At 32.2% G+C, this 17,146-nt stretch overlaps 1 protein-coding gene across 1 annotated transcript; it reads left to right on the top strand.

Moving 5' to 3' along the window:
- Positions 1–10,349: 10,349 nt before the first annotated feature.
- Positions 10,350–15,552, top strand: LOC108470560 (glutathione synthetase, chloroplastic). Its single transcript, XM_053022203.1, has 12 exons — positions 10,350–10,748; positions 11,287–11,456; positions 11,615–11,690; positions 12,162–12,292; positions 12,833–12,955; positions 13,052–13,136; positions 13,291–13,367; positions 13,472–13,541; positions 13,788–13,909; positions 14,281–14,420; positions 14,512–14,704; positions 15,117–15,552. Exons 1-12 carry the CDS (start codon positions 10,410–10,412, stop codon positions 15,238–15,240), a joined length of 1,650 nt encoding a protein of 549 aa, XP_052878163.1. The 5' UTR covers positions 10,350–10,409; the 3' UTR covers positions 15,241–15,552.
- Positions 15,553–17,146: the final 1,594 nt, after the last annotated feature.

Genomic DNA, 17,146 nt, shown 5'->3' with positions numbered 1-17,146 from the left:
TCGTCATAAGCTTTATGTACTGACCCAATTTCCAATGGTGTTGGAAAATGTGATTTCGGAACCCCATTTCTATAAATCGAGTCCGTAAATATTAAGTAGGAATATTTATGGAGGTGTTATAAAAATATATTGAAATTTGGTTAATTTAGCCGAAAATGTGATTAATTAAGGCCCAAAGACTAAATTGTAAATGTTCAATCGTTGTAACAATCCAATTTCAGTGGTGTTAAAAACGGTGGTTTCGGGACAACAATTCTAACAAGCAAGTCAATATTTTCTTATTTATTTAATGTTTATAAAGTTATATCAGGGTCGTATTAATTTGGTTAATAAATTTTAATGTTTAGCTAGTTAATTAAGTAAAAAGGAATAAATAGTAAAAGTTGCAAAAATTAGTTTCTATTAGTTAAATAGGTTAAATGGCTATGAAAATGTAAATTAATGGACTTAGATGGTAAATAAACCATATAGATAGATTGTGGACAATTGTGGACATGTTTTATAAATTACTAAGTTAAAATCATAAGGGTAAAATAGTAAATTGATAATTAAATAATTAAATTAATCAAAACAAATGATGGAAAGCCGTCATCTTCCTTATTTTGTTTTATTTTAAACTGAAACCACCATTTTAGTTAGGGGATATTCAACCAAGCTTCAAACTATTGCATGGTATGTATTTTAATCCCGTTTTTATTTTTTATTTTTTGTTTTTGAGTCCGTTTTAGCATAATCTAGCTAACTCGGGGACTAATTTGTAAAACTATTAAATATTTTGAATTATGTCATTGATGAGTTTGAAGTTTTTTTTTAGGTTTAAGGGTAGATTATTAAGCTTGGTTGTTACATAGAACTATTTTGTAAAGTAGTTTTTAATGTTTAAAGATTAAATTGTTAAAGTAGAAAAACTTCATGGAAATTTAGTGAAATTGTGATAAAAGTGGGCTGAATTGAAGCTAGGTAAAAATCGGCTAGCATGGTTTTCCTTTAAAAGTGATTAATTTGTAAGTTTCGAGTTTAAGGACTAATTTGCATAAAGGTTAAAAATGTAAGGATAAATATACATTGATAAGGGTTATATGGCTTGAATTAATTATGTAAGATATTTTAATTATTTGATTGACTAAAAATTGTTATGTAGTTCATGAAATAGGCCAATCAGACTTAAATCGTGGAAAATCTAAAATCTCGGACTAGTCTTCATATTTGTCATCACAATTGTTTTTGTTGAGCTAAATTCATAATTTAACTAAAGTAATTCATTTGGTCATGAGATGTAAGTTGATATATATATTCATAAATTGGTGATTGGATTCATTGATTTGAGAAACGAGAAAGACCATGATTGAAAGATATTATGGCATTATACCCAAAATGAGAAAGACAATAAAGTTGAAAGATACTATGGCATTAAACCAGAACGGGTAAGACCCTAGTTGAAAGATACTACGGCACTATACCTGAAGATGAATAAGACCATAGTTGAAAGATACTATGGCATTAAAGGTGAATGAATCAAGACCATAGTTGAAAGATACTATGGCACCACTTTGGGATTGTGTAAGACCCTGGTTGAAAGATACCATGGCATCTTCTGAGCAATAAAGTAACCGGAAAAGACCACAAATTGAATGGTTATTTTATTAATGATCTAAAGTTTTCCATGTGAATCGAAATCAATGACTGTAAGTGATATTTGAGATAATGTATGTTTTATGTAAAGTAATTTTACTCGGTAAGTTATGTTTTCAGTTATTCGAACTTACTAAGCTTTATGTGTTTATTATTTGTACATTTATTTGTAAATCAAAAAAAGCTTAGTTGATTGAGAGGTTAAGTCAAAGCATACACACTACCATCTCTTATCTTGGTAGATATTTTGGGTCATATGATGTTGGTTATGAATGACATCTATTAGGATCTTTTGGTTAGCTTGTTCATGTTGTTTATGTTTAGTACTTGATTTGGTAATAATTTGCGGTCATGTATATATGTTTGGTTACTTTGGTTTTATGGTATGGTTGTAAATTCTTTTGGTCTTTCAGTTGATGTTTTATAATGATAGATATAAATGTTGTTTAATAGATAGGATGAAATAGAATATTTCAGTAGTGTTAAGTATATATTTAAGGTGATGATTTGAGATGAAATTGTGTGATTGTTAGAAGGAGATATGAATGGTATGAATGAATAATAAGTTAGGTATGTGATTATCTTTGTTGAATGTAAATTTAAATGCAAGTTAGCTTGGTGTGTGATAGGTGTTTGATTTGGCTTAATTTGGCAAATGAATTGTGGTGTCAATAAGGGCACATTGGTTAGGCACCTAGATTGATTGATTTTGGCATGTTTCAGATGTGTTTGATTGCGTTTTAATGTGTGAATATGTTTGGAGATGGTTTGTCTTGGTAGGTAAAAAAGGGTTGTTGAATTGGCTTGCATTAGGGGTTATTTAGCATATGACCTAGGACACGGGTTGTCACACGACTGTGCACCATACATTGCCACACCATATGACCGTATGTCATTTTAAATTTTAAGTGTAAGTTGGTCCACATAGTCTCAGAGAGTTACACGGTCTAGTGACACGACCGTGTGACCTTACTTCGAATACACACACGGTCTAGCACACGACCTGTGACACAATCGTGTGATCCTATTTCGAATACTCACACGAGCGGGCACACAGGCTGGACACGACTTTGACCCATACTTTGAATTGTACACGGTTAATCACATGGTCGTGTGACCCCTGTTTCCATAATTTTCAAATTTTTCTTAAAATTTGTGTTTTATTTCAAACTAGTCTCTAATTATTCTCAAACTATTTTTAAGGCCCCGTAAATTCAATTTAAGGTCATAAAGGCATTTATGATATGAATGAATACTGGAATTGAATGTCAATATTTTAAATTGATTAATTGTTCATTTTGTTGTTAAATGTTTCAAATTGTTCTGTAATACTCCATAACCAAACCAACTGCCCCTATTTCTTAGGGTTTGAAACAGATACGTGTCAACAAGCTTTCTGTTGATAAAATTCGCAAATACTAGGTTGAAAAATTTCGCAGTAAGGTTAAGGACGATCCAGAAAAAGTTGACTTATGGTTAGAAAATACTACCAGAGTTTTTGATGAGCTGTCGTGTTTTCCCAACAATTTTCTGAAGTGTGCAATTTCTTTGTTAAAAGATGAAGCATATCAATAGTGGAATACTTTGATAGTGATGGTACTGAAAGTTTGTGTAAGTTGTCACTTTTCCCAAACTAAGTTCAGGAAGAAATATGTTAGTCAACATATCTCGATAAAAAGTAGAAAGAGTTCCTTGAATTGAAACAAGGTTATAGAACTGTAACTGAATACGAGAAAGAGTTTGTTAGGCTCAATAAGTATGCTTGGGAATGTATCCTATCAAAAGTTGTTATGTGTACCCGATTCGAAGATGGCTTGAATGAAGACCTTCAATTGTTGGTTGAGATACTAGAGTTGAAAGAGTTTGTTGTGTTAGTAGATAGGGTGCAAAAAGGGAATGATCTTAACAAATCAAAGAAAAAGATAGATTAAAAAATTCGAGAATCGAGTAAAAGACAACTTGGAAAATTGTTCTCCTCTTTTTTAAAAAAGATAAAAGAATTTCGTAGTCGTATGTCAGCTTTATCTGGATTTTTTGGGAGAGATTGAAGGAACCAAGCTAGCTCGAGACCTTAGGCTACCCCAACAGCTAGTGTTGGCAATGTCAGTAACATAAACAAGCCAGATTGTCAACATTGTGGTAAGAAACATTTTGGAGAGTGCTTGGTAAAGAAAGGGTCATGTTTTAAATATGGTTCGTTCAACCATTTTCTCCAAGGTTGCCCAAAAAGGTTCGATCAGGGAGTACACCTTTTAAAGGTAGGCCATCGAAGAATAATGGAAATGAGGAGTTAGTGAAGCAGTGCGAAGGAATCGATTGGAGGCACGAGCACCAGCTAGGGCTTATACGATTCAAGCTCGAGAAGATGCCACAACACCTGATATGATTATTGGTACAATTTTCTCTTTTCAATGTTACTATTTATGCTTTGATTGTCCCAAGATCAACACACTTGTATATATGCACTACATTAGTAACATATAAAAAAATACCAGTAGAGTCAACTGAATTTGTAGTTAAAGTATCTAATCCGATAGGTCAATTTATGTTAGTTGATAAAGTTTGTAAAAATTACCCACTGAAAATTCGGGATTGCAACTTTCTGGCTGATTTGATGTTATTGTTGTTCGATAAGTTTGATGTGATTTTCGGCATGGATTGGTTGACTATGCATGATGCAATTGTGAATTGTAGATGAAAGTAAATTATTTTGAAATGTCAAAATGGTGAAATAGTCAGAGTTAAATTAGATAGATTAGACAGATTCACCAATATTATCTCTACTTTGGCAGCTCAGAAATTTGTTCAAAAAGGGTATGATACGTATTTAACATATATATTATATACCAAATCTTAAAAATCAAAGTTGGAATTAGTTTTGACTATTTGTAATTTAGTGGATGTAATTCTAGAGGAGTTGCTAGGGTTACCGCCAGTTAGAGAAGTATAATTTACTATTGAATTAGTTTCGGGAATTTCTCCAATATCGATTTCTCCATACAGAACGGCACTGGCTGAGTTAAAAGAATTAAAAGCACAGTTGTAAAAATTGATAGATAGAGGTTTCGTTCGACCTACTGTTTCTCTCTAGGCGCACCTATGTTATTTGTTAAGAAAAAAGATGGATTGATGCATTTGTGTATTGATTATCGATAGTTTAATAAAGTCACAATCAAGAACGTCCTGGATTCTTCCCCTTGTGTCCACTAGAATCGAGTAGTGGTTTGAAATTAGTGGCTCAAATGCTCTACCAAATAGCCTAGAAATAGACTCTACTATTCCAAATTCGTAACTTCTCAATCAAGCCTATCCCATATATTGGTTGAAGAAAACCTTCCTCTCTCCCATGTGTACCACCTACCATTGAATCCTAAATCACTCAACCAACAATCTTCCAAAGTCGTTCGAAACTCAAACATCTGTCATTCTGACCTGAGGGGTAGACTATTCGAGACTTAATTGTTTAAGAACTCCTACGACAACCATTTATTACATTCATCGGGATTTCCATAAAACCCCGTTAATCTCTAAGTTTTTTCATTTTCATTGTCTTGGATATCAACATCAATATGGTATTGGGAAAAGCTCCTCATAGTGACTAAAGAGTTACCTCTCCATTCCAAATACAATCCTTAAACCTATAGCCCTTATATCAATGCCATTCCCAAATCCACATTTCCTTCTGATCACTCCTATCTTTTTTGAATTGGGCTTTGTTTCCATAAGAAACAAAATTTGAGGATTAATGGCTCTCAATTTGTTCCTAAGTCGATTAACATTTTGTAGTTTCCCTAGACTACAAACATTCCAACTTAGAAGTTTCATTGCTTTTAGTTGCTCTGCCCTACAAAGCTAGCCAATTTCTCATTGATACCTCTCTCGATATCATTTTCTGATAAAACTACTACATCTCCTACAAACGTTGGCATTTCTTACATTCCAAAGTATAAAGTAGATCATTCTCACCATCCAAAACCAAATCCATAGGCCCATTCTCATTCTCAGCCCAACTAATATCACTACTATCCATACTTTATCGATGATCAATTCCCATAATTGATGCTTCCTTTCCAAACCCTAAAGGAATAAAATTAGGATTTGGAAAACATTGCTCCAACTCACCCCTCCAAGTACGCTGAGAATCCTTATCCTCCATTAAATTTTGGCCAACAATACCACTTTCCTTATCCATTATTTTGCAAAACAACCCATCCACCTCTCACAACCATTGACTCACGGTTGAGGTTCTTCTTCTTGTCGCCGTACAGAGAGAAATACCCCACCCAAAAACTATCTTAAAAGGTTCAACTCTGATTCTGATTGGGAAAAAAATTTCCCCATGACCGAGTTTGCCACAACTGAAACAAAATAAACTCAATTTCTCATACTAAAAACGGGCATAAAAGACACAGTCCTTACCAACCAGAACCTTTTTTTTTTCTCTTCAACGACAAGTTCAAATCCAACTTAATTCTGATATGCATAAATTTTTGAATGCCCAACACTTGTATTGATGTATCATATTCAAGAAACAACCTTAAGAAATTCCTAAACTGTTTAGCCATTGATTCGAACATTAAAGCTAGAGGCAAATCATGTATCTTAACCCAAAACTCAATTGAAGATAACAGAACTAACAGTGGGTTTTCCCCCAACTAAATCTTGTGCAAAATAAAAAAATGATTGTTGAAAAACCATGGGGTTCCAGAAAGCATTCTATTCATATCTACAGCATGAAAGAATTGAAAAAGATACCTTCTTTCACCTAGATTAGAAATACAAATCCCCCAAATGGGATACCACAAATTAGCCATAATATTATGCAGGGAAAGGAAATGTTGTAATACCTCGAAAATTTTTATAGTAAAATATTATCCGTGATATAGTAAAATAAGGAAATAAAGTGACAAAAAGGGAAATTTTGAGTTATGTCAATATTGGGAAGTATATTATGACATATTGATTCAAGAAAGGATTAAATTGTAAAAGTGAGAAAAGTTTTGTGGCCCAAGAGTAAATACTCAAAATTTGAAGGATTAAAGTGTAAATATGAAAAGTTGAAGGACTAATAGTGCAAATATTTTAAGGGTGGAATGATCTAGAAACCAAGGAAAATTGATGAATTAGGACCAAATTGAATAGGTGAAGAATTATGAGGGACTAAATTGCAATTTTACCAAATTAAGTGATGACTCAAGAATGAAATTTTAAAAGATTACAAAGGGCAAAATGGTCAATTGGAAGAGAGAGAAATCTAGAGACAATGATGATGTTGGAGATATTTTAGATAAATTAAATAAAAATTAATTTTTAAATGATATTTTATTATTTTATTATTATTTTATTTAATATATATATATATGAAAGGAAAGAAAGGGGAGGATGATATGATCACCTTTCTCATGCAACTAACGTGAGAAGAAGAAGAAAGAAAGAAAGTTTTCCTTTTCTTACAATTTAGTCATTCCTCCAAAAATTTATTATTTTCACCTAAAAATTGAAAAATATTCCATAGCCATCAAGAGATAAAGATAGCAAGGAGATGATGGGGAGCAAGAATATCAAGTTGGATTCAAGAAATAGAAGCTGGAGGAGAGAGAAAAATCAAGTTAAAGATTGAAGTCAATAAGAAAAGGAAAGTACATCAAGATTTCAATATGTTTTTAAGTTTGTTATTATTAACAAATCATGGAAATAATGTTATAGTAGAGTTTTCTTACATAAGGTCCTATGTTCTTGATATGTTAGTGAAGAGAAAATAAGAGAAAGTGATGAGAAATGGTGTAGAAAAAGAAAATAAGGGTGTTATAACATGGTAATTAGTATCTTGCACTAAAACAGTTCTAGACAGCAGCAGTAGTCTAACTTTGAAAAATCACCAAAAATTTTAGAAATAGAATTATAGGATGAATAAAATATGAGATTAAATCTTATTGAGTCTAGTTTCTTATAGAAGAAACGATGTAAGTAATGGATTTGTAAATCATGAGATATAATGAATTTTTTGAGACAAGGTCAGAATGAATTCGGGTTCCCTTGTTCTGACTTTTGAAAATCATAAAAAATTGGATAGAAATAATTAGGGGCTTAAATTTATATTTTTAGAATCTTTAATGAGTCTATTTTCAATATAAATAAACAGGAATATCATTTTAATTCTGTAAGAGGAGATAATTAATTTTTAGTGAAGAAGGGTCAGAACTGTCAAACAACAGAATAGGGGTAAATTTAAAGAATAAACTGTACTTATTGGCTAAACCAAAAATTCTGAAACTTTTATGGAAGAAATATATATGAGTCTAGTTTCAGGGAAAATTAGCGGATCTTAATTTGGAGCTCTATAGCTCTAGATATAAATAATTTAGTGACTATGACATAGATGGACAGTTTGAATATTCATAAAAGTAAATAATAAAAATTATAGATGATGTTACTTCCAATTGTGTTATATACATTAAGGATGTGGAATGGAGAGGAGGAGGAGGAGGAGGAAAATATATATGAATATTCAGCTAGCATGGCTAATTTGCATGTTTTAGGCTTAAGGATTAAATTGAATAAAAGTAAAACTTCAGGGGGCAATTTTATAAAAATGTCAAAATAACCAAATTGAAGGGAATGAATTGTTTTATTATCCAAATTAATAAATTGAATGAAATTGTCAATTTAAGATCGAGTGAAAATTGGGAAAATGGTAAATTACCAAAATGTCCCTGAATCTTGATTTTTTTGCAATTTCGCTAGGTAAGTTCGTATAACTTGAATTATATTCTTAAATGCTTGAAATGTATGTTATTGATGTGAATATGATTTGAAAGTTCATTGTATGAAAATATATGAAACATTGATATATTTGATAAAAAGGGGAAGAAATCCCGGTTGAATGAAAGGAAATTTCAATGGATCTCTGAGAAGGAATTGACGGTAAAAAGGATCTAGCCGGAAGGGTGATCCTACCGATATAGCCCTCCGAAGAATATGTGGAAAATGGATTTAGCCAGACGGTAATCAATTAGGTCAATTTAGCTTTGACCGTAATTCGGATCCAAGCTCATTAGAGTAATTGTCGTTGCGGGATTTAGCTCGACCGGTAATCCCGCTGCAAGGATGAGGTTCATGGAGTGTGCTCTCGATATGAAATGTGTAAGACCATGGTTGAAAGATACCATGGCAATCGATATGAAATGAATAAGACCATGGTTGAAAGATACCATGGCAACATGACGGAAATGAATAAGACCATGGTTGAAAGATACCACGACAACGTGATATGAAATGAATAAGACCATGGTTGAAAGATACCATGGCAACATGACGAAAAATGAGTAAGACCATAGTTGAAAGACACTATGGCATCATGTCAAAGATAAATAAGACCGTGGATGAGAGACGCGATGACATCTATTGAACAATTGATATTCAGGTAATATGCATCAGATGGAGAATGGTTATATAAAATGGTTGTGTGAAATGTTTACAAGAATTGGTCATATGGAAATATATGTACAAAATAGTTATATGAAATAATTATGAAGATAGATAAACGAAATAAGAATAAGTACATGGAATATAATTTATGTTTAGTTTGATATAAACTTTACGGAATAAATATACATAAAATATATGGAAATGATGGAGCATGAAATATTGATATAATGAAATGATTGATATATACTTATGAAGAAACGGTAAGAGAATGATATGTTTCATGACATGTACATATATGATTATCTTTGATATGTTGATACAAGGAAATTATGCAAGTAAAGACAATTATTAAACTCAAGTGTGACTTGTCGAGAAAATAAGTATATCAATGTTGAATTTATATGAAATATGTGCAAGTATACTAACAATGATGTGGCTTGACGCTTAGACAAGTGTCAAGCTATTGATTGAATGGTAACATGTTTAATTATAAGAAGCATTGAAATAGTAAGTACTTAGATGAAAATAAAATTTAAGATTTTGCGAATTTTTTTATGATCCCGATTTAATTCCGGTTGGTTTTTAATGTATGTTTGGGGCTTCAAGGGCCCAATAAAGAGACGTTATGATTATTTTCAAAATATGAATAATAAATGACTCAGAATTATCTAAAAATGTTCAGTAAACTCTGGTAATGCCTCGTACCTATTCCGGCAATAAATACGGGTAGGGGTGTTACAAATGTACCGCACTATCTGTTAAACATTGCCTCACCAGACAGAACTGGTACTCATTATCCACCACTGGGGCCTCCTCCCTAAACACATCTTCCTCCTCATCAAGCAAATTCAGATTAGCCAGTTCCTTCTCCATAGCACATGAATACAAAAAACCCTCACAAAAACTCACAAGAAAATAAAATCCTAGAACTTTAATAGACTCGTGTGAAGCGACAGACGAAAACCCGTGTCAAGCGACAAACAAAAGAAAAAATATTTTCTCAATACAAACATTAAAATCTTTTATTGTATGTTATTTTAAAACAAGCACTTGTATTCTAAATTTATGGTTTTATATATATACACATGTGGTATGATTTCTAATAGTGTATATATATATATATATATATATATAAAATTTGGTGAGAAAAATATTTTATTTTTAAAATGAATTTTAATTTAACTTGTAGGTTTATGTTGTTAATTATTAATTTTAAAGATAACGTTTAATTATTTAATATACCTATAATCAAAGTATTTACACATTTACCATTATTCCCATAACTAGCGTACTTTTTCAGATACGGTTCCTTATTAGTATTTCCGAATGACACCAGGAAAAGCGTCCAAATGGGTGTTGGCCATTCCTCCCTTTCTTCTTGTTCGGTTGACTCACTTTGTATTACTGCTTTTATAGCACAACCAAAAACAACCTCTTTTTCCAATTCCAACCGGCAAAAGCCTCTCTTTCCCACAAAAAAACAATCGCCTTTTGCTGTTCTAAAAATTGGGACTTTAAACTGCGCAAGAGTGGCTGGGGAGATGGAAATCGAAAAGGGTATTGCTGCAGCAGGAAAACCCATTGTTGATCGTCATGGTATTGATGACGGCTTGATTCAAAAGATTGTATATGATGCTCTTGTTTGGAGTTCTCTTCATGGCCTTCTTGTTGGTGACAGAAATGATCAGGTTTACCATACATTAGTTTTTTATTACTTACTTCTTCTTCTTTTTTTCTTTTAATTTCTGTATTTACCCTCATATTCAGCGTTCATGTTGATAATTGTATGTTAAACTGAGAAAAAAAAACTACAGGAAGAATATGGTTGAAGCAATTTCATTCTTGATGTTCGTTTTTCGGTGAACGAGAAGCCAAAATTTGAACTTAAATTGCACAATTTGTTTGCGTTTTGATTTTATGGAACTTTTTAGTCCATCAACTGTTAACTGTAGTAAATATGATCGTCCTAAAATCATCATTGTGCCCTATTATTTTGTAATTGTTGGTTCATTTTCATCCCCACTACTTTGCTAGGATTCTTCTCATTGAAATGAATTTCGTTTGCAATTCTGTCACCATCTTTTGATGTTATTATTACTATTTTTTTTACATCTGGTTGACATCATAATTTGAATTTAGGGAGTTAGGGAAAGATGCTCTAAGTTAAAGGTGTGAGTTATATTTGTTTTTGTGTGCTTGAATTCGATGGGCTGGGTCTAATTGCAGAGGTCTGGGAAACTACCTGGTGTTGGCATGGTGCACGCTCCAATTGCTTTGTTGCCCACGTCATTTCCAGAATCTTACTGGAAACAAGCATGTGAACTAGCTCCAATTTTCAATGAACTAATCGATCGTGTAAGTTTAGATGGAAAGTTTCTGCAAGACTCCCTAGCTAGGTATGCTCTCACTCTCCCTCAATGGTTTTGTTGTTATGCACAGGCTTTGTTCTTATAACTGCAACTAAGTGATGTGCAAGTTTCTGAATCATAATTCAACTTGTCCTGTGGGAATACTGTTTGCTTGAAGTTGATATTGTCAATGCTTAACATTGCAGGACAAAAAAAGTGGATGCTTTTACCTCTAGACTTTTAGACATTCATTCCAAGATACTAGAAATGAACAAGAAAGAGGTAAGTGGGTAACATTTATGGATATTTGGTTTTTAATAATGTGGGAAGGATTCATTTTGATTTAGGCAGTGGAGTGTTTTAATGTCCAGACTGAGATGTACTCCTAGTATCTCTGTGCACCTCCCTTTCGTTCATCTCACCTTTTGTCACTTTTTCAACTAGTGTTTCAATTTTCCTTTCTGCAATAAGCTGTAAACTAGGTCCTATTAAGAACAAGAAGCTACTTAATAAGCTCTTATCTTTCCCTGGTGTGTTAAAGATTGGTAAAACTTGTTTATAAGAATGGAATTCTTTTTGAAAGATTTAGTGATATTATGTTTTTTGTAAGATGAAACAAGTACTATAGGGTCAATCATCGGTACATATTAAATTGTTTTCGTATATTTTCCAAATGATTTGCTCTAAATGTGGAAATCAATGCCTTGTTTTTATTACACGTAAGATTCTAATCATATTCAGTTTTTGAAACAGGAAATTCGCTTGGGTTTGCATCGATCAGATTACATGCTTGATGAGAAAACTAAATTACTCCTCCAAATAGAGTTTAACACAATTTCATCTTCGTTTGCTGGTCTTGGTTGTCTTGTGACTGACCTTCACAGGTTGAGCCAATAAACATTTTACCTAAGTATCTCCATCATAACTTCATTTTTGTTTGCCTAAGTTTGAATATTATGTGCTGTAATTTCCATATTGAAGGAACCTTATTGAGAAAGGCATTCAAATGGTGCGTGTTTGTTCTTGTCACTTCAAATGAGTTTAATTTTGGGGAATTAGGTACTGTGTTCTTTTACCATGCAAAGAAAAATCTGAGGCATAGATGTCTTATAATTATAGTCAAGGTTCTTTGTTAGGGTTTTTACTCTGGTAGTGATCAATTACTAGAGAAAGTTTCATTAGCCTATGTTTACTGCTAACCCTAATTGAAAAAAACATAATCATTGTAGGTGTGAAACTTAATATCAATGTTGCACTTTCATTATGCCCCTAATATTTGAATTATAGCAGCATAAAGGAGTAATAGAAATATTTGTTGGTGTACTGATGCAAAAGCTTGAAAGATATTCTGAATTGCTTATGCATTGTTCAGCAAACTAAATTATCAACAAGTTTTTTCTCAACCATTGCTAGTCATTTTGCAGGACCCTACTTAATGACTATGGAGAAGACCTTGGTTTAGATTCTAAAAGGATCCCAGGAAACACTGCAACTGGGCAGTTTGCTGAGGCATTGGCTAAAGCTTGGACTGAATATAATAACCCCAGGTTAACTTTCAAAGAATATACCCTGATGGTTCTTGTCTTCCTGCAACCATTGAAGTCATGTTGCTGCTTATAATATCTTTTTTTTGAGGTGTACAGGGCTGTAGCTATGATTGTTGTTCAGACTGAAGAACGCAATATGTATGACCAGCATTGGCTTTGTACAGTGTTGAAGGAAAGATATCCTCTTTAACCTTTATGTCTATTGGTTGAACAAATATGGTAAAACCTTTTTGTAGTAAACATGTTTAGATCGTTATTATTATTATTATTATAAGTTAGAAAGCTTTGATCCCAAGCTCACTTGGCATTGCATTCCTTAGCTTGGTATCACATATAATGTGAGAACTATCAGGAAAACACTGGCTGAAATTGATAGCGAAGGCCAACTTCTGCCTGATGGCACATTTCTTGTGTATGTATCTTCATACTACTGCATGGAGTTGATTTTTCTTATTAGATTCTAGAATTAGCATGCCCAGCCTCCTGTGTTAATGTCTGAAATTCTTGCACCTGTAGAGGTGGCCAAGCAGTTGCAGTTGTCTATTTTAGAGCAGGGTATGCACCTATTGACTATCCTTCAGAATCAGTAAGCAATTCAACCTTTTTCTTTTTGCTCCTTGTCACACACACGATTTTGATGGTTTGCTTTTCATGTTATTCTAAAATAGCCACTATCACTAGTATGACTTTGATGGATTCGTTTTTTTTTTTTTTTTGTCATTTTCAGACTTTATACACTGTGAAGTGTTCACCTTTGCCAATTACAGCATCATTAGACTTATTTTTTTCCTGTTTGTGCCTCTGATGTGTTTGTTACATTTACAATTTTTAGGAGTGGAGAGCTCGACTGCTAATGGAGCAATCTTCAGCTATCAAGTGCCCATCAATATCATATCATTTAGCAGGAACTAAGAAGATTCAACAAGAACTTGCAAAACCTAATGTGCTTGAGAGGTAAATAATTCTATAGTTTCTCTACAAATAATGTTTTAGCAATATTCTACCCAAGTTATCAATGGATTTATCACTTAACTGAGTTAGACTTAGAAACATCCTCTTGAAAGATTTATTGCCAGTGACTAGAGGTTGCTTAGCTTTATAATTATGTAGTAAACTTTTTTCCCTTTCACACGAAATCTCAAAACTTCATTGCATTTACTGTTTATTCAAGGGAAAAAGTGGCAACTCCAAAATTTTTGGAGCTAGGCTATTGGAAGATTATAGCGTGCTTTTTTCTTGATAGTGCAATAATATTAGTCTAAATTTTTAGTGAGCAATTACCTCGAGTTGTATGTCTTTTATTTTTCTCTTCTCCATGCATGTAGGTTCCTTGAGAGCAAAGAGGATACCGCCAAACTGCGGAAGTGCTTTGCTGGACTGTGGAGTTTGGTTGACTCAGACATCACCAAGAAAGCAATAGAAAAACCTGAGTTATTTGTCATGAAGCCCCAAAGAGAAGGAGGAGGTTCTATATCTTAAAAACTTTAGAATATAAATATTGTTCTTCATTGTTGTTATTCTTTTAGTTGAGAATTGAGTCTTCGGCTCCACTTCAGGGAACAATATCTATGGTGATGATGTGAAAGAAACCCTTCTACGATTGCAAAAGGAAGGGTCTGAAGAAGATGCTGCTTATATACTTATGCAGAGGATTTTCCCAGCTGTTTCTCCCACATTTTTGATTCGTGATGGCATTTGTCGTAAAGATCATGCCATATCAGAGCTTGGGGTATACAGTGCTTACTTAAGGTATATCTTAGTAGTAAGTTTCACCCCTTCACTGCAGTTTGTGTCGTTTACATACAAATTGTGTTAAATTCTCCCTTTACTTATCAATCCCGAATGGGAATAAAAGGAAAAGAAAATATTCAAAATTATGTTACTCGGATTCAGGTGCAAGTGTTGGATGTGAGTATATAACCAACATGGGTAGGTTTAATATGCCCAAAGTTTTTCCTTATATTTATAGGATCTTTGGAAGGTCATATTTATATATCCATGTGTTATGTGTCGAACACAAATATCTAAAATGATACTTCAGGAAAATGAAGAGTCTGGTAACGTCATTTGAAATGGATTTCACATCTTTAAAGCTTTACCCTTTTACTCTCAACATTTCTCATTTTGGATGCACCGGAGAGTCACCAGTTTGCACTTGCAGGAACAAGGAGAGTGTCATCATGAATGACCAATGTGGCTACTTGATGAGGACCAAGGTATCATCATCGAACGAAGGAGGGGTTGCAGCTGGATTTGCAGTCTTAGATAGTATATATTTGACTTGATGAACCAAGTTTTGTGGTTACCACTCATGGAGTTATTTACAGGACACTCAGTCTGGCAAATAATGGTCCTCGTTATCTTGAAACATCGAGAAGAGCTCTTCAGGTACTGTCTTGATATTAACTGTTGCGTACTAATATTGGAAAAAAATTGAATTAGTATCAAAATTGTATCATTGTTATTTTGGTTTGGTTTGGTTTAATGTCATTGTTATTTTGGTTTTGGTTTAATGTGTAAAAGGTTTTTATACTTTTTTTAAATTAAAATTTAGATCTTGTACAAATTTCGCTTTAAAGGATATATCTTTTATTTAATTTTATTTATTTATTTTTGTCAATTTGAACTTTATTGTTTCTTTTGAGCTAAATTCGGCATTCAATTTTTAAAGAAAAGCTGATTTTGACCCTTAACTTTTTTTAAAAAGAGTAAAATTAATTTTGTTTAACGGAGATACGGGCTAAAATGTTTTTTTTACATAATAGTTTGCATCGCAATTTATGTGTATTTTTATGCTAATATTTTTGAATATTTATGAACCTTTTAAATTTTTTTTTAATTTTGATTAATTTTTATATTTTTTAGATATTTATAAGTGTCCACATAAGACAAATAATGTAATGTTAGCATAAAGTATACGTGAATTGTTAGGTGACTTGTTTCTTGCCTTAAGACTTAAACATCAAAGCTAGGGGTATGATATAGGAGAGCTATGTCTCGGGATCAAGTCTTGAGACATGAACTTCAATGTCTTAATATACATTGTTGAATTTGACACATTGAGTTCGGATCCAAATCTTAACTTCGTAATTGATTTCATTTAACTTTGAAATACTTTAAATAGATCACTTAATATTGATTACTCATGTCTATGTTTATAGTTGTGAATGTATGGAAATTATTATGATGGAATGCCAAAATTGTTGAAATAAATTAAGATGGTCGCTTCGACAACATAATGTGACATCACACATTTAGATTTAATGATCGGATTGAGTGTGGGTGTCATATTTAGTGCTCTCAATGGAATGTCATATTATTTGATGAAATGAATTGAGATAGTTTGAGTTGCTTCGGCAATGTAACGGAGTCATGCATTTAGATTTGGCAACCAGGTTGAGTCAGGGGTGTTAAATTTACTTATATCAACTTCATTAGAAAAATAATGTTCTAGTTAGTATTTTTGTTAAAGAAAAATGATTTAACATTTTTTAATAAGTTAATTATCAAATTTAACGAAAAGAATAGGGCCATATTAATAAAAATATATAAACTTTAAGTGTTAAATTTATTATTTAAATATTTTTATCTCGCAATTTTGCCACTGTCATGGTTAACCTTTTAAAAAAATAGGAATTCTTTAAAATTAAAAAGTAAAATATTTTCATATTTTCAATAAAAATTAAAATTTTATAGAAATTTTATATTTTCATAATTTTTGAAATAGGATTTTAGTTGGAAAACTAAAATTTAAAATTTTCATGTAGAACTAAATTGATAAAATTAATTAAAAAGTTATTTTGCATTTAAAAGAAATGCTAAATCAACAATGAAGAAATTTAAATAAAATTTTAAAAGAAAATATGAAGATTTAAACCATTTATTTTCGCATGGGTTCATAATTTGCAATAGAGTTGTCTTCATGTTCATAATTTACCTCATTCTTAGCTAAAAAAATATGCGAAATAAAGATGGGTGTGGGAGGACCAAAGATTGTTATTACATGGAAGATGGACAAGAAAGGCTGGATTCGGGCACTCAATGATGGCTGAACAGCAGTCATATATATATATATATATATATATGTATGTATGTATGTTTGGGTTCCAATTTAGTTGATGTTAACTATAAATGACATTTTGTCCCAAATCTATTAAATAAACATCAGTGCTAAATAATTAAGATGAAAAA

This window comes from Gossypium arboreum, chromosome 11 (assembly GCF_025698485.1).
Source record: "Gossypium arboreum isolate Shixiya-1 chromosome 11, ASM2569848v2, whole genome shotgun sequence".
In the NCBI taxonomy this organism is placed as follows: domain Eukaryota; kingdom Viridiplantae; phylum Streptophyta; class Magnoliopsida; order Malvales; family Malvaceae; genus Gossypium; species Gossypium arboreum.
Note: the sequence above shows the minus strand (reverse complement) of the source record. Positions and strands in the feature narration are given on the sequence as shown.